The 17,796-nt window shown below is 46.7% G+C and overlaps 2 protein-coding genes across 10 annotated transcripts in view; both read left to right on the top strand.

Moving 5' to 3' along the window:
• The first annotated feature begins 453 nt into the window (after window positions 1-453).
• Window positions 454-8,177, top strand: LOC110495554 (cyclic nucleotide-binding domain-containing protein 2). Of its 4 annotated transcripts, XM_090239664.1 has the most exons (11): window positions 454-669; window positions 854-898; window positions 1,529-1,692; window positions 2,993-3,149; window positions 3,460-3,611; window positions 4,015-4,153; window positions 4,254-4,335; window positions 4,766-4,829; window positions 4,959-5,076; window positions 5,300-5,463; window positions 5,766-8,177. In XM_090239664.1, the coding sequence occupies exons 3-11, from the start codon at window positions 1,559-1,561 to the stop codon at window positions 5,986-5,988; spliced, it is 1,233 nt and encodes a 410-aa protein (XP_090095790.1). In that variant the 5' UTR covers window positions 454-669; window positions 854-898; window positions 1,529-1,558; the 3' UTR covers window positions 5,989-8,177. The 4 variants fall into 4 exon arrangements, with proteins under 4 accessions (XP_090095790.1, XP_036838291.2, XP_090095789.1 ...); XM_036982396.2 differs by lacking the exons at window positions 2,993-3,149; window positions 3,460-3,611 and having other exon boundaries at window positions 455-669; XM_090239663.1 differs by lacking the exons at window positions 454-669; window positions 854-898 and having other exon boundaries at window positions 1,409-1,692.
• Window positions 8,178-9,163: 986 nt separating this feature from the next.
• LOC110495553 (neurobeachin-like protein 1) overlaps window positions 9,164-17,796 on the top strand; it is a 67,770-nt gene continuing 59,137 nt past the window's right edge. For 4 of the 6 annotated variants that reach the window (XM_090239618.1, XM_090239616.1, XM_090239615.1 and 1 more), the window contains exons 1-3: window positions 9,170-9,486; window positions 9,887-10,287; window positions 16,219-16,310. In XM_090239618.1, coding sequence (XP_090095744.1) covers window positions 10,237-10,287; window positions 16,219-16,310 — 143 coding nt within the window. In that variant the 5' untranslated portion in view covers window positions 9,170-9,486; window positions 9,887-10,236. Of the gene's footprint in view, window positions 9,487-9,886; window positions 10,288-16,218; window positions 16,311-17,796 lie in introns of all 6 variants that reach the window. The other 2 variants (XM_090239613.1, XM_090239612.1) reach the window with 1 other exon arrangement.

The raw sequence follows: 17,796 nt of genomic DNA, 5'->3' as shown, positions 1-17,796 counted from the left end.
TCACGTTTAGGCCTTCAGGTCTGGCCACATAAACCCCTCCCCCCTTATCAACGGCATGTACTGTTATGTATGCCACTCTAGTTCATAGTTCAGTCCAACCTGTGTCCTCTGACCATGGGTGTTTAGGAGATGTAGGGACAATGCCAATGACCTTACAATCCATGTATTGACCTCTCTGTCTCCCTCCTCTAGCCAGTCCATGTATTGACCTCTCTGTCTCCCTCCCTTCTCTAGCCAGTCCATGTATTGAGCTCTCTGTCTCCCTCCTCTAGCCAGTCCATGTATTGACCTCTGTCTCCCTCCTCTAGCCAGTCCATGTATTGACCTCTCTGTCTCCCTCCCTTCTCTAGCCAGTCCATGTATTGACCTCTCTGTCTCCCTCCCTTCTCTAGCCAGTCCATGTATTGACCTCTCTGTCTCCCTCCCTCTCTCCGTTCTTCCCTCCCTTCTCTAGTCATCGGCGGTTTTACATTTCCAGCAGGCAGCGGAGATGTTATTTTCGTCCCCGGTGCAGGCTGCTCCATGCCGGGGCAAGCTGGGCTTTAAGTGGGCGGTGCGCAGCGTCATCCTGATGACTCGCTTCTGCCGCTACTTCATGTCCCGTTCCAACTATCGCCAATTCATGGAGTTCAACTTCCGACCATCACCAACCAGCCGGCCGGTGGAACGGTGCGTCGTGTGTGTGTGTTTGTAGGAGAGTGCTACTGTTAAGGGGAAGTGATAAGGTGCTGTGTTTTGCTGGACTAACGGGCCACCAGGTTTATATAGCGGTCTTGATGGGAGATTGAGAAAGAAGCTACAGTTTTGATATCCAGAAAGACTGGAAAGTCAACAGTGATTTCTGTTCCTGCAGGGTAAAAGTCTGGTGTTTGACCTGAACCACTTCAAAGTGAAAGAGGTAACGATACCGTATGGATTTAGAAGACCTATGATGGGTATGACCACACTGTGCTTATGACTGGAAGGAACGCTGTTCTCCTTGGTGTGTGTGTCTGCCTGTGTTGGTGTGTGTGTCTTTGTCTCCGTCTGTGTGAGTGAAAGCTTTGTGTGTATGTGTTTGAGCGTACGTTTGTGTGTGTGTCTCTGTCTGTGAGCGTGAATGCTATGTGCGTGTGTGTCTCTGTCTGTGAGCGTGAATGCTATGTGCGTGTGTGTCTCTGTCTGTGTGCGTGAATGCTATGTGCGTGTGTGTCTCTGTCTGTGTGCGTGAATGCTATGTGCGTGTGTGTCTCTGTCTGTGTGCGTGAATGCTATGTGCGTGTGTGTCTCTGTCTGTGTGCGTGAATGCTATGTGCGTGTGTGTCTCTGTCTGTGTGCGTGAATGCTATGTGCGTGTGTGTCTCTGTCTGTGAGCGTGAATGCTATGTGCGTGTGTGTCTCTGTCTGTGTGCGGGAAAGCTGTGTGTGTAGGTGTGTGAGCGTAGGTGTGTGTGTGTGTCTCTGTCTGAGCGTGAATGCTATGTGTGAATGTGTGTGAGCATATGTGTGCTTGTATACGTGTGTGAGCGTTATGTCTGGAACATTCCAGGACCGGATCCCTGTCCTGCTGGTGGAGATTATGCGGAAGTGCCCAGAGGAGCGTTCTGAGTCGGAGGTGTTGCTGGTTCACAACATGCTGAGCTCTGTGAGCATGTTCCGTCGCTACAGTGGAACCTTGCAACTCCTACTGGCCAGGGTGGTTCGCTATCAGAGGTTAGAGGTCAATCCCCTGTCAATCACTTGGGTTCCTTAGGGTAGTGGTTCCCAAACATATTTTTTTTTAAATTAAGGAACTCAGTCCGGCTTCAAACTTACTCTTGAAAGTTGTAATAGTAGAATGCAAAAGGTGTCATTTCTCTTGTCATGTCAGTCATTGCAGACCTTAGGGAGCTATTTATAACTTGTCAGAAACTAGCTCATGTCAGCTAATGTTTTTTAGCCCGTAGATTTTGTAGTAATGTTCATGTCTCTCAAATATCACATGAATACACATTAGACATGGCAAAATTAGCTTTAAAACTGCAATGCTTTCTTCACACCCCATGACAAAATGTGTAGAATTGCAGGAAATGAGCTTTAAACCTGCAACATTCTCTCCACCAACAAGAAGGGTGTGAACAGTTGATGTCATGATCAGTGCTTGTGCCCATGGAAATAGACATGGCGTGCACAGGGAGGCCCACGGATGTTCCCCAATGCTGGAAAGGAAAGGGAAAGGGGGTACCTAGTCAGTTGTACAACTGAATGCCTTCAACTGAACTGTGCCTTCTGCATGGAAGGGGGACTTGAGTGAAAACGTTTGTAAACCCCAGTCTTAGGGAACGCAATGGAAAATGTCTAGCTAGTATAGTCCCTCCTTGTTTCAGTCAGTTTGTTTCTTTTAGTGTCAAATTAACACAACCCTTGTTTTACTAGTCTGTACTGGGCTTTGCTGGCCTGTATAGCTGCCATTGACCTACTGGTAGGCTATAATAGTCCGCTAACACTTTAGTTGAAGGGGCTTCTTGTGAAGTGTTATATTGCCTTATAAACATTCATAGGACTTTATAGATGCAGTCATAGAGCGTTATACTTAACTGTACAATAAAGCATTAACCACTTAGATGTAAAGTCCCCTTCGGCTTAGGGGACCTGCGCGGTTCTGGTACTGGTTCCGACCCACATTTTCGATCATAAATCGATCTGTGGACACCGTAGATCGAAATGGCTTGCGTTGAGCGATAGCCCTGGTTCCCACGGACACAGGAGTACAAGCATTAACGCACAACAAGAAGCCATAATATAGACCTATCACAGCAGTTATATTTAACTATGACTGCGTAAGGTACTACAAATATGTTTACAAGGACATTCTAATGCTTTACAAGTTTGTTCTTGTCTAATGTTCTGTATTATGTTCCATGGTTTGTGGGGACTCCAGGAAGAGTAGCTGCTGCTTTTACAACAGCTAATGGGGATCCTAATAAATACCAAATAAAGAGTTACCAATCACCCCGCGCGGCTATGCCTGCAGGTTGGAGCGGCGCAGAGTGGTCATTAAGAAGGGCCATTGGGGACACAGCTTCTACTTTGTGTTCTCTGGGCTCCTGGCTGTCACCAAGGACAACGACGGTAGCAGTGCCTTCGTGGATAAGGAGCCCATCCTCATCAAGAAGGGCATGAGCTTCGGGGTGAGGCCTCACAATTCTGTGTTTTAGTAGAAGCTATTTTTTTAAGATGCAATATCATTATCAATAGTCGAAGTAGTGATAGTGGAGGCAGTAGTGGTGAGAATAGTAGTGATATTGTTTAGTGTTTAGGAAAAATATATCTGGGCTCTTGCGAACGTCATAACTCACATACATTCCAAGCCTGATGGGCAACGCAGACGAGTAGCTTCAACCACATGAAATAGCAAACCTGACTGTAGCTAGGCTACTGGCGCAATCGTGTGGTTTTGACTGTTCTGACTATTAATGGTCTGTAACTGTTGCCTGTCAGGATGTGGCCTTGATCAAAACGCTGAGGAGGAATGCCACTGTGGTGTGCATGGAGGAGACGGAACTCATGGTGGTCGACAAGGAAGACTTCTTCGCTAACAAGATGGACGTAGAGCTCAAGAGGGAGTTTGACTATCGCTTCAGCTTCTTCCGGTGAGATTCTGCAGCCAGAGATGAGTTTTAGTATCTGAATATATACCCCCTACAAACCTGTCTTTGTTGAGCAGAGCACCACTCCTACTTTCCTACTGAAGAGCGAAGGCCTACCTGAATTCCTGCTACAAACCTGTCTTTGTTGAGCAGAGCACCACTCCTACTTTCCTACTGAAGAGCGAAGGCCTCTCTGAATTCCCCCTACAAACCTGTCTTTGTTGAGCAGAGCACCACTCCTACTTTCCTACTGAAGAGCGAAGGCCTCCCTGAATTCCTGCTACAAACCTGTCTTTGAGGTGCTGCACCTTGAACTCCCACTACAAACGGTGTTTCTAACTCTCATTCACCGTGAGTCACATTGCCCCTCTTTGCAACTATTCACCTCGTGCCCCTTCTCTCCCAGGTCACTCCAGCTAGTGTCCTCCTGGTCATACTCTCTCATTGAACAGATGGCTGACCATTCCAAGGCCGAGCAATTTCGATACGGCCACGTGGTCGTCAAGGACACCAACGACATGGGCAACATCATTTTCATTGGCAAGGTAACTGGAGGACAAAGTTGTAGGCCTACAGAGCATGTGGGGAATGTTGGGTAATGTAGTTGCAGGCAGAGATGTTTGAGATGAAATACTTCCATTACAGGGCCAATGTGACGTGTTGAGAGTGGTGGACCTTACCTCCTGCAGTACCTACCAATGCTTCCTAAAACAGTATGCAGACTCAGGTACTGGCACGTGTTTATAATACAATCCTACTGTAATGTGAAGACACAATAAATATGCATACAATATACACAGTTCACATTTCAGCATTCAGTTCTAGGCAAACTCAGTTTTCCCTGTATCCTATAGCAACCAGAATAACACTTATTTTAGTTTTATTTAAAAAAAAAGGTGTCTGTTGTTTATATTGAGTTTTGAGTAAGATTATAACATTTGTGTAATTACATGTTGAAGAACAATTAAAAACAAAAAATATTATCTCGCTCTCTTTCTCACTCCGTCTCTCTGTCTCTCTTTCTCACTCCGTCTCTCTGTCTCTCTTTCTCGCTCTGTCTCTCTGTCTATGTCTGTCTCTCTTTCTCTCTCCGTCTCTTTGTCTATGTCTGTCTCTCTTTCTCTGTTGCTCTCTCTCTCCCTCTTCCTCTCTCTCAGTAAGCAGAGGTACATGTTTGCCAACACATGGATTCAAAGGCGAGCTGACAAACCAACCAGGAAGGTAATGTAACTGGCCACAGTGTATTCACCTGGATGTACCACACATCAGTGACATTGCTGCATCTCAGCTGTGTCCAGTTAGTTCGCTGCCCGGTGATAAGTTGTGTCTGTCTGTTCTACTCTTCCTCAGTGTCATAAAACACAAAGTCCTCCTCAATAATCCTCCACGTCCTCCCAGAGGACTTCCTGCAGACTTGCCCACCAGCGCCTGTTTCCTGATCGACACCCTTCATCAGAGCGGCACATTTGTACGTAGCCCTAAGGTCCAGACATTACCCACATCAACACTGGAAGAAACCTGTATGGTACTTGTGCCTTGTGTTCAGCATGGATGACCATGTAATAACATGATAATATGACATCCATGGCATGCTGTGTTCTGGGCATAGAGTTGTAATCACTTCCTTAAACTCTTCCTCTAGTGTTTTCTAACTCTACGGTTCCGTGTATCTGCTGTGTGGTGTGGTTCAGGGTCTGAACCAGTACCTGATGCCGTCGAAGCAGAGAGACTGTCGCAGGTTCACTCTGGTCAGCCAGAGCGTGGAGATCCTGCGGGTGGAGAAGACTCGCTTTGACAAGCTGGTGGACAACACCACCATGAAGAAGCTGGAGGCCCTGCAGAAAACCTACCCAAGGTGAGACTTATGGATACCAGTTCAGATGGGCTGCCCTTACTGGTGCAATTCATGCAAAACAACCACTAGCCCCTACCCTCTAGGTGTTTGTGTAGATCTAAGACGACTCAGGACTAGATAGGTGTAAGGCAAGCAATCCACAGAGGGCAAGGTGGAACTTTCACTGTATTGCTTATACCTATCTAATCCTCTCAGATCTAGCTAGGGAGAATGTATGCATTACTGGAAGTCGCTTTGGAAAAGAGTGTCTGCTGAATGGCATATTATTATTATGACCGCGTTTGTGTTGTCTTCCTGTGTAGCGACGACGAGCTGTGCACTGTGTTCCTGGAACACAGCCGCTGGAAGGACTACAAACACAGTGTGATACAGGACCTGTTCCCCGACCGGGTCGCCCCAATCAGAAGCCCCAAAACCCAGAAGCAGCAGGGCCACAGTGGCCCCAGCCAGGCCCTTCAGCAGACCAGACACGTGGTCAACAGGCTGAAACAGACAAAGCAGAGAGTAGAGCCAAACAAAACATAATGAAATAAAGGAATAACTGTGTAGATGAATGAATACATAGACATGGTTTTATCAATATGCTTCAAGTTTGAGCGTTTGCTGCATTTTTCATTATTTTCATCCTTATGGCTCATGCCTACCTTGCAACTAAAAACTATTTCACGGCATTTTAGTTAACATCAGGCAGAAATCTAATTATCTGCACACCATAATACCTTTTCTCAAGAAGAATGGTTTTGAAGTATAATTTCTCATGAGTGGGTCATGAGAAAACATACTTTAAACCCTTCTGCCCCTGCCTCTGCTCTCTGAGTAGAAAGCTGAAGGAACTCGGTTGTCACTAGTTAACACAGCCACAGAGTCGAAATTGGCTATATTGTAAAAAATATAAAAATAAAGAAAACAAAAATGTGTTTTATTATCTTAATGTCAGGTTAGGTTTAGACATAAGGTTAGCAGTGTGCTTAGGGTTAGGTGTAAAAACAGATCTTAAGAAGAGAAATTGTAGAAATAGACAGAGGGTTTAGACATACATAGGTGCACCTCAGCCACGCTCAAGGTCCTAAATGATATCTTAACCGCCATCGATAAGAAACATTACTGTGCAGCCGTATTCATTGATCTGGCCAAGACTTTCGACTCTGTCAATCACCACATCCTCATCGGCAGACTCGACAGCCTTGGTTTCTCAAATGATTGCCTCGCCTGGTTCACCAACTACTTCTCTGATAGAGTTCAGTGTGTCAAATCGGAGGGTCTGCTGTCCGGACCTCTGGCAGTCTCTATGGGGGTGCCACAGGGTTCAATTCTTGGACCGACTCTCTTCTCTGTATACATCAATGAGGTCGCTCTTGCTGCTGGTGAGTCTCTTATCCACCTCTACGCAGACGACACCATTCTGTATACTTCTGGCCCTTCTTTGGACACTGTGTTAACAACCCTCCAGGCAAGCTCCAATGCCATACAACTCTCCTTCCGTGGCCTCCAATTGCTCTTAAATACAAGTAAAACTAAATGCATGCTCTTCAACCGATCGCTACCTGCACCTGCCCACCTGTCCAACATCACTACTCTGGACGGCTCTGACTTAGAATACGTGGACAACTACAAATACTTAGGTGTCTGGTTAGACTGTAAACTCTCCTTCCAGACCCATATCAAACATCTTCAATCCAAAGTTAAATCTAGAATTGGCTTCCTATTTCGCAACAAAGGATCCTTCACTCATGCTGCCAAACATACCCTTGTAAAACTGACCATCCTACCAATCCTCGACTTTGGCGATGTCATTTACAAAATAGCCTCCAATACCCTACTCAACAAATTGGATGCAGTCTATCACAGTGCAATCCGTTTTGTCACCAAAGCCCCATATACTACCCACCATTGCGACCTGTACGCTCTCGTTGGCTGGCCCTCGCTTCATACTCGTCGCCAAACCCACTGGCTCCATGTCATCTACAAGACCCTGCTAGGTAAAGTCCCCCCTTATCTCAGCTCGCTGGTCACCATAGCATCTCCCACCTGTAGCACACGCTCCAGCAGGTATATCTCTCTAGTCACCCCCAAAACCAATTCTTTCTTTGGCCACCTCTCCTTCCAGTTCTCTGCTGCCAATGACTGGAACGAACTACAAAAATCTCTGAAACTGGAAACACTTATCTCCCTCACTAGCTTTAAGCACCAACTGTCAGAGCAGCTCACAGATTACTGCACCTGTACATAGCCCACCTATAATTTAGCCCAAACAACTACCTCTTTCCCTACTGTATTTAAATGATTTATTTATTTTGCTCCTTTGCACCCCATTATTTTTATTTCTACTTTGCACATTCTTCCATTGCAAATCTACCATTCCAGTGTTTTACTTGCTATATTGTATTTACTTTGCCACCATGGCCTTTTTTTGCCTTTACCTCCCTTATCTCACCTAATTTACTCACATCGTATATAGACTTGTTTATACTGTATTATTGACTGTATGTTTGTTTTACTCCATGTGTAACTCTGTGTCGTTGTATGTGTCGAACTGCTATGCTTTATCTTGGCCAGGTCGCAATTGTAAATGAGAAATTGTTCTCAACTTGCCTACATGGTTAAATAAAGGTGTTCTCAACTTGCCTACATGGTTAAATAAAGGTGTTCTCAACTTGCCTACCTGGTTAAATAAAGGTGAAATAAATAAATGAAATAAAAAATACTTATGGCTATGTTCCTCTGCCCAGTTGTTGATGATGCATGCTAGATATTTTTTAAGTATCAGCTTGCCACATCATGGACACAATCCCCTGCTCAGATGTTGCATATATCAACCAATGGTTCCGTGCGACGTCGTCGACAGCGTCATCCCCTGACAGATTCCGATAACATATGATGTTACGACTGAGGAACTCCTATAATTTTTACCCTAGTAGGCGGTAACTGCATAACAACATGGTGATCAGCTGAAAGTAACCAATCACAGCCAAATTTAAGCTCGGTTCCCTCGCAACCAAGACCCACCCCTAACGACCCACGAGCTCCACATCGGCAACGTAAAGGGATTGATGACTGTCGCAAACTCTGCAGCCTAAGAAAAATACTGAAATAATTCCTCCATAGACATACATGTATAGCTGAATGTCTTATGCCTCTGAAATATATATTGTGGCCGGCAAATAAATGTAATTATATTCAAAGCTCCCCTTATTCAGCCTATCCTAGCAAGGCAATTGACGACAGCTGAATACAAAAATATTTTGACTTCCGGATTTACATGTCAAAATAAAAGCACCGTTTTTTAAATGAAAATCAGTTATTGTTTAGCTTTTCCCATTTATAAAATTATGTTTTCCAAAATAAATTCACGATCTGAGTTATGTGCACCCCTGCTCATTGTGGAGCGGGTTTAGCCCAATCAATGTTTTTTATTATTATTGGCTTTGCCAGTCTTCTGTAAGTATCCCCATATGTTGGTAGGCTGTATTTTGTCTAAACTCTAAAACAGTAGGCTAATTTAGGCCAAATCCAGTTTGGATTCAGTTCAGTTATATTTATTTATGTATTTAAAATAAAAAACAATTAATAAATCGTTAATCGTTTAAGTTATTTTGTCAATTTTGGCAACATGATTATTTATCACAAACACTTCTACCTATGTTTTGTTTTAAAAAACGTTTTTTTTAAGATTCCCTTGGGCTTAATAAATGAGAACGTTTACTTTGAAAATGGAAAAAGTTGACATCAGGAAGTAGTTGGCCGCGTTTTGCACATTGTAGACAGCTTCACGAGTGGCAGTGCCACAACACTAACCGCCAGTGTTGTTTGTAGCTATCCCAGTGTACAGGAATGGGCTGGCTGTAACATTTTGTCATTTTCGTTAGTAATGCGTGCGTTTGCATTGTTTATGTGGTGACATTTCTAAATGTCTACATTTTAGGGCAAGGTCAAGCAAATTCACAAACGCGTTTCGTCGTTTGTGTCAAATGAGAAGTAACGTTAGACAGGAAAAAAAGGCTTCGTCGTTTTGACACATCACAGGTAAGAACGATAATGCTAGTTAATTCATATGAGCCACCTTGTTTCACAATGACAGCTTGTTAGCTAAGTAACTTTGCTAACTCGAGCGTTTTTCGGCGTACTGCAACCCCAAGTTAGCTTGCTAATGTTAGTTAGCTTTGTGTTTTATTTCGTCAGCTGTATCCTTCTCTTGCAAAAGAGCAGAGATCTAATTGAACAGAACGAGCCTGGGCTGATGGCTGATTCATAGTGTTTGTTTACAGCAACCTAAATTAGCTATCATAACCAGTCAGCTAACGTTATCAAAGGTATAGCCTACTTGTGTTGTGTTTATAAACAAGTGCTGTTAACTATTCATAAACTGGCGCCACAGAACTTGTCTATCTGATATAATAACTTTGTTTGTGGCTTGGCTTTCCAGAGAGGGGCAGAGTCAGTGGCATATGAGTCGAGAAGTGGACCTAGTGCGACTTTGACCGTGGAAATCTCACCACAGCAGGAAACGCGAAACCTTGGGAATCCATAATTCACGATGGAATAATGCTTTAGGAAGTTCCAAAATCCAGAAACAACGCCACTGGGATTACATTTTAATATTTTGTTTTTCCTTTCTAAATAGAAAGGAGTTGTCTTTCATTGTGACGTTTCACTTAACATCTCAAGTCGATATGTATACGAGCAATGCCCGAATGAGGAGATATAGCTAGGGGCTCAATATGAGGAATCCGGAGAATTGACCTCTGTTTGGAACCCCACCACGCGCCTTGGAGAATGGCATCAAATGAAAGATTGTACGAGGTCTGGATGCTGTATTGCAACAAGGTAAACAAACCTGTCTCTTGATCTGTTTGACACATAAAACATGCATTAGAATCTGCGCCCATCTCGGAGTATAAACTCGGTGTACTGTCAGTAAGACCAGACAGTTAGGTCTATTACAATAGCTGTGGTATATTGAGATGATGTAATGGGTGATTATCAATCAATCAAATTTATTTTTAAAGCCCTTTTTACATCTGCTGATGTCACAAAGTGCTGTACAGAAACCCAGCCTAAAACCCCAAACTGCAAGCAATGCAGATGTAGAAGCACGGTGGCTAGGAAAAACTCCCTAGACAGGCCAGAACCTAGGAAGAAACCTAGAGGGGAACCAGGCTCTGAGGGGTGGCCAGTCCTCTTCTGGTTGTGCTGGGTGGCGATTATAACAGAACATGTCCAAGATGATGAATTGTAATCGGGCTTGAATGTATAAGCCATCCTGTTCTTCCTCCACTATTCTCAGTAACAGCTGCTGGACTGTCCTGCACTGTGTAAAGGCTATCTCCTGGTATTTAGATTTGAGTTGAGCGACGTCTTGTGGTATGTACAAGGGTATAATACAATTCCATAGATTCTGTTTTGTATTGCAACCTAGCTAGACCTATTTCCCCCTTGATTGACTGTAGTAGCTACAGTTGTTTCATTGCACTGGATGACCAATCACTGCTTGGTGCCTGAGCCTCTCATGTGAGTCTCAACTGCAGTCAACACATTCCCTCTTTAATACCACTCAAAAGGACAACCCTCTCATAAGCATTAGCCTTTTGAGCTATCCTGTTCTCCCACACGACACAGGGCAGGAAAGGCACAAGTTTTTAGTATTATCTTGCCTGAGGGCCAGTCTTTGTGTTGTCATGCCAACGCCCTTTAACTTATTGTCATGCCCAACATGAGTTGACAAGAGCACAAACAGATCTGGGACCAGGCTAGTTTAGTTTAAACCCAGATTTAGTTTGTTACCTGCTTTGTAAACAATACGTGTACAAAACATTGAGAACACACTTGATCTTACACTCACTTCTCAGTCCTGTGTTAAATGGCAGGCATTGTGGAGAGTACACACATTGTCTTTGTTCTATTAAGGGACTGTCTTTACATTGAACTTCTAGCCTACTGTCTGACCCCATCTCCGACAGCAACAGGTCTGTATTTCACTCTGCATGTGGCAACGAACCCTATGAGGCTTTGCCTAAATTGCTTAAATAATTTGTAAGGACCTTTACCTCTCCCAGAGCGGCCGCAATGTCAACACTGGCTCAGGGGTCTCCCCTTCAGTGTGTGTCAGGGTTCCCAGGATACATCGGGAGCAAGGGGAACTTGTAGTCTGTCACGTGAGCTAAATCGGCACCGGAATGTTTGTTGTGTGAGGCTGCCCATTGTCTCCACTTGCCCTTAAGATGCCATACACTTCAGTGTCGCAGGTTAATGATGTCACACCTCATTGAGGGATAGGCTCATTACACCCTAGTGTACCAAGATAACTGACCTTTAACACAGCATGGCATATGAACAATAATGGGAGCTTAGTTAAGCTAAAATGACCAACTCCTTGACTTTGGGGTTAGGATCGTAAGGCTGCGTACTCAATCCTAAAGCTGCCTCACGCTACAGAAACAGGTGATAGTCCCCTGCCCTCTGGGCCGTTCTGGCTCGGCTACCTAGCTAAAATATCCAGTACAACTGTGGTCTCTCTAACTTCCATTAGATCAGTGTGACTGAACTGTTACTCACCTCTATAATGATTAACCCAAGCAGGGCTGTTAACACTACGGGGCCAGAGGTTGACAGAGACATCACAGTAAGTCACCCTGGTCCCTGGGGTGGAGTCACACCCAGCAACTAGTGTTGACGGTTGAGCAGCCTAATTAAAGGGAGTAGTGGTGCTGCGGTCAGGAACTAGTTTATCCTGGAGCTGTAGGTCATAGTAAAAGGCTGTCATATTCTGTCATTTTAACTAGGTCTGTAGGCCTGTGTAACTATACATCATTGGATCATGGTAGCACCAATCCCCTTTTGAATCCATAAGTAGCAACAACACAGGCCTAGTAGTTTCTGGTGACTACCTATAGCAGTGGTTTCTGGTGACTACCTATAGCAGTGGTTTCTGGTGACTACCTATAGCAGTGGTTTCTGGTGACTACCTATAGCAGTGGTTTCTGGTGACTACCTATAGCAGTGGTTTCTGGGCACCGCCTCCTAGCAGTGGCTTCTGGGCACCGCCTCCTAGCAGTGGCTTCTGGGCACCGCCTCCTAGCAGTGGCTTCTGGGCACCGTCTCCTAGCAGTGGCTTCTGGGCACCGCCTCCTAGCAGTGGCTTCTGGGCACCGCCTCCTAGCAGTGGCTTCTGGGCACCGCCTCCTAGCAGTGGCTTCTGGGCACTGCCTCCTAGCAGTGGCTTCTGGGCACCGCCTCCTAGCAGTGGCTTCTGGGCACCGCCTCCTAGCAGTGGCTTCTGGGCACCGCCTCCTAGCAGTGGCTTCTGGGCACCGCCTCCTAGCAGTGGCTTCTGGGCACCGCCTCCTAGCAGTGGCTTCTGGGCACCGCCTCCTAGCAGTGGCTTCTGGGCACCGCCTCCTAGCAGTGACTTCTGGGCACCGCTTCCTAGCAGTGGCTTCTGGGCACCGCCTCCTAGCAGTGGCTTCTGGGCACCGCCTCCTAGCAGTGGCTTCTGGGCACCGCCTCCTAGCAGTGGCTTCTGGGCACCGCCTCCTAGCAGTGGCTTCTGGGCACCGCCTCCTAGCAGTGGCTTCTGGGCACCGCCTCCTAGCAGTGGCTTCTGGGCACCGCCTCCTAGCAGTGGCTTCTGGGCACCGCCTCCTAGCAGTGGCTTCTGGGCACCGCCTCCTAGCAGTGGCTTCTGGGCACCGCCTCCTAGCAGTGGCTTCTGCCTGGCTCTCGCTCTCTCCTTTCCCTCCTCTCGGCTCTCTCCTCCTTCACTGTGTGCTATAAATATCACCAGCAACATCAGTAATGTCATAGTGTTTATATATCGACCACACCTCGTGGTTTAGCCCCTCCCATGTGTGCACTATAAATACTACTGGTGCCGTTACATCAGTCAATCCCAGGATTGTGAGTACTGGAGATTGATGGGGAGGAGAAGGTGACTGTAGATGGACCATGAAGGCAATAAAGACATTGGTAAAATAGAAACTGTTTGGACAGGACATCTACAATAGACATTGTGGTAAAACAGAGAAACTGTTAGGGAGGGGACATCTACAGTAGACATTGTGGTTTTGAGTCGCCCCTCACCATTTCCTCTAGCAGTCATACTCTGTCACCATGCCAACCATGCCCTTCTGGTAGGGTGAGGAGGGCAGTAAGGGAAAAGATATAACTCCGTCGTAATGCTCTCTTCACCTCTCCATGGCATCTCCTCTGGATGGCATCTCTTCTGGATGGCATCTCCTCTGGATGGCATCTCCTCTGGATGGCATCTCTTCTGGATGGCATCTCTTCTGGATGGCATCTCCTCTGGATGGCATCTCTTCTGGATGGCATCTCTTCTGGATGGCATCTCTTCTGGATGGCATCTCTTCTGGATGGCATCTCTTCTGGATGGCATCTCTTCTGGATGGCATCTCTTCTGGATGGCATCTCCTCTGGATGGCATCTTCTCTGGATGGCATCTCCTCTGGATGGCATCTTCTCTGGATGGCATCTCCTCTGGATGGCATCTCTTCTGGATGGCATCTCTTCTGGATGGCATCTCTTCTGGATGGCATCTCTTCTGGATGGCATCTCCTCTGGATGGCTTCTCCTTGAGGAAAGATTGATGTTGATAACCTTGTCTGCTCAGGCTAGTGAGGTCCTACCGGGTCATGTGTTATTAAGATTCAGTGAGGGGGGTCGTCATGATTTCATGAGGAATGGTTACATGCTTGGTACAACGACAGTTATAGTCTAACCCCCTGCCAAACCAGCTGACTAATAACAACCCACAATTCACCCTGTTGGGAAGGTCCCATGGGGTCATGTGTTATTAAGACTCAGGGAGGGGGTGGTCAGGATATCAGGATGGATGGTCACATGTTGGGCACAGGAAACCCAGATTACCCACCCCCTCAAACCGGCTGACCTTAAGAAAACACACTAATAGGAAATACGTCATCAGTCATTAAAGTCTGTCAGATCGTTTCAGAGATATTACTAATAGGTTGCTACCCAGATGTTGAGCTCATCTGATCTGAATTCATCCGGCCAGTGTTGCTTGGTGTTGGGTCAGCAGTGGTGCCACAGCTAGCAGGCCCAGGGTGTGTCCCTCTCTGCTCTCCCCTCCCTGTCCTCCCTGTCTCAGCCCTGAGCCCTCAGTGGACATCTGTACTCCCTGGTTGCCCAGTGAAAGAGGGCATTCTCTCTAACCACTCACACACACTCCCTGGGGTTAGTGCCCAAACCTGCTCTGGCTCACACAGTCAAGGGGAGGGAACACACACACTGAGAGCGGAATGAACAAGATCGTCATATGTTTTTGCTGTACAACCTTGTTGATTCCAGTATACACAGACAGACACTTGTCCTGAACTCTGTATCCAAGTCCCTCTCAAACGCTCCGTCAAGTCACTTGCTGTTCTGATGACCTCACTTTTGGAATTCTTTCGTGTTCTGGACCATTCCCACTGTGACACGCAGCAGGCTGAGGCCTTCCTGGACTTGTCCTGCCCTGCTCTAGTGTCATAACCAACCTTGCTGCACATTTATAGGGCCCTGAATAGTATTGGCTAGATGTAAGAAATATGGTCATTTACATGTAACTGAACTTCGGGCGTCGTCAGAAAACCCCTTCATCAAAAGTGTCACTTGAAAATCGACGAAAGGCAGGGACCAGACTGGTAGGATGGTTGAATGTCTGCCGGACAAGAGTAGTTAGCACCCCTGAACAGAGGTCGTCTGTAATTTGCAAACCGATTGGACATGAGGAAAAGGGCTAAAATGACTTCCGCCAGTCGCCATCGGTGGGTGTTCACTATAACACACCGCGACGACAGCAAACGAATGAACACCATGTATCGTGCAGACCGACCATCAGTCTGGTGGGTTTTGTCCTTAAATGGGTGTTACACTCTGACGGACTAAGCAGGCACATGCCAGGGGTGTATTTATTCATTAGTGCACACCGTAGCAACACGTTTGGCAACGAAAACCAACGTTTCTTATTGGACAAGTTCTGGTAATCCCTCTTGGTTTTGGTCCGTTTGCTTCCAGTTGATTTCTAGTGAATAGCCAATATAGCCTACTGCCTTATTGAACAACACTTAGTCTAACACAGCAGTATTCATTCCTGCCACTCCTACTGGTTCCACAATAATACTCTGGGCCTTTTCTCATATCAGTCCCCCTTGACCTGAATCAGTGTCAGTCAGGCAAGCCTTGGAACTCCCCTGCCCTACCTCCCTCTCTACCTCCCTCTCTACCTCCTCACCCTGGGCAGAGATAGAGCTTAGGCTAGCCAGGGTGTGGAGATGACTGGCATTCTCAGAGTGGGAGGGTGATGTGCTGTCTGTCTGTCTGTGAACAGTGTTGCTGTCCTCTGGCTCTCTGCATTGTTCCCAGGAATGTAGGAAATGTCTAAACGGCAGCTGCTCGTGACTCCCCTCGGGAGTAGAGAATGTAGCGATGCCTGTTTTTCAGGCAGACAGGTGCACTCCTCATTACTCTCACACACACACACACACACACACACACACACACACACACACACACACACACACACTCACACCTGAGTTCACTGTAATCTGCCCCTCCTGACATACTACAGTTAGTGGAATCATTATCTCTCTATTCTCACATGACAACCACTAACATGTTTTTATTTCCTTCTCCCTCTCCTCCTCTTCACCTCACCCTCTCTTCTCCCTCTCCTCCTCTTCACCTCACCCTCTCTTCTCCCTCTCCTCCTTCATTCCGTCCTCCCATCCCTCTCTGTGACAGAGGGACCCAGACTACCTGAAGCTGTGGCTGGAGATCTTCATTGGCTCCTATGAGAGATGTCTAGATGTGGACTTTGAGAAGCCACCCTCCAGGTAAGCATAGCCCCAGAGGTGGGACCAAGTCACCATTATTTGAGTCACAAGCAAGTCCCAAGTAGAATGGGTCGAGTCTCGAGTCAGTCCAAGTAGAACGGGTCGAGTCTCGAGTCAGTTCAAGTAGAACGGGTCGAGTCAGTCCAAGTAGAACGGGGCGAGTCTCGAGTCAGTTCAAGTAGAACGGGTCGAGTCTCGAGTCAGTTCAAGTAGAACGGGTCGAGTCTCGAGTCAGTCCAAGTAGAACGGGTCGAGTCTTGAGTCAGTCCAAGTAGAACGGGTCGAGTCTCGAGTCAGTCCAAGTAGAACGGGTCGAGTCTCGAGTCAGTCCAAGTAGAACGGGTCGGGTCTCGAGTCAGTCCACGTAGAACGGGTCGGGTCTCGAGTCAGTCCACGTAGAACGGGCCGGGTCTCGAGTCAGTCCACGTAGAACGGGCCGGGTCTCGAGTCAGTCCACGTAGAACGGGCCGGGTCTCGAGTCAGTCCACGTAGAACGGGCCGGGTCTCGAGTCAGTCCACGTAGAACGGGCCGGGTCTCGAGTCAGTCCTAGTAGAACGGGTCGGGTCTTGAGTCAGTTCAAGTAGAACGGGTCGGGTCTCGAGTCAGTCCAAGTAGAACGGGGCGGGTCTCGAGTCAGTTCAAGTAGAACGGGTCGAGTCTCGAGTCAGTTCAAGTAGAACGGGTCGAGTCTCGAGTCAGTCCAAGTAGAACGGGTCGAGTCTCGAGTCAGTCCAAGTAGAACGGGTCGAGTCTCGAGTCAGTTCAAGTAGAACGGGTCGAGTCTCGAGTCAGTCCAAGTAGAACGGGGCGAGTCTCGAGTCAGTTCAAGTAGAACGGGTCGAGTCTCGAGTCAGTCCAAGTAGAACGGGTCGAGTCTCGAGTCAGTCCAAGTAGAACGGGTCGAGTCTCGAGTCAGTCCAAGTAGAATGGGCCGAGTCTCGAGTCAGTCCTAGTAGAACGGGTCGAGTCTCGAGTCAGTCCAAGTAGAACGGGTCGAGTCTCGAGTCAGTCCAAGTAGAACGGGTCGAGTCTCGAGTCAGTCCTAGTAGAACGGGTCGAGTCTAAGAGCAAGTCATGTCTCGTAAAAAATAAATAAACCATCTAATCAGGCAACGACTTGTTCAACTACAAATACTTGTCTATTTATTGAGGCCATCAGACAGCCCTTTTCATTATTTTATCTATAACACATTTTGATTTTGCAATAATACATTTTAACAATAGATTCCAATTGCGGGCTTTATCAGTCGATGTTTAATTCCAAGCCATTTGGACAAACCAGAAGAGCAGTAGGTCTATGGTGGCCGTTGCTTGATGCCCCGTTGCAAAGTAAACAGTTCATATTATGGATGTTTGTGCTGCACCCGGTCCTCTAGCTGTACTGCAAATCAACCATCTGTTCTCTAGCTCATTGGTTTTCAAATGTTTTGACCCATGACCCCTAAAAAGTAGCTTGCGGCCTCCGCGCACACAGGCAAGCGCCCC

The sequence above is a fragment of the Oncorhynchus mykiss genome, chromosome 7 (assembly GCF_057628025.1).
Source record: "Oncorhynchus mykiss isolate SJ-2025 chromosome 7, ASM5762802v1, whole genome shotgun sequence".
Lineage (NCBI taxonomy): Eukaryota > Metazoa > Chordata > Actinopteri > Salmoniformes > Salmonidae > Oncorhynchus > Oncorhynchus mykiss.
Note: the sequence above shows the minus strand (reverse complement) of the source record. Positions and strands in the feature narration are given on the sequence as shown.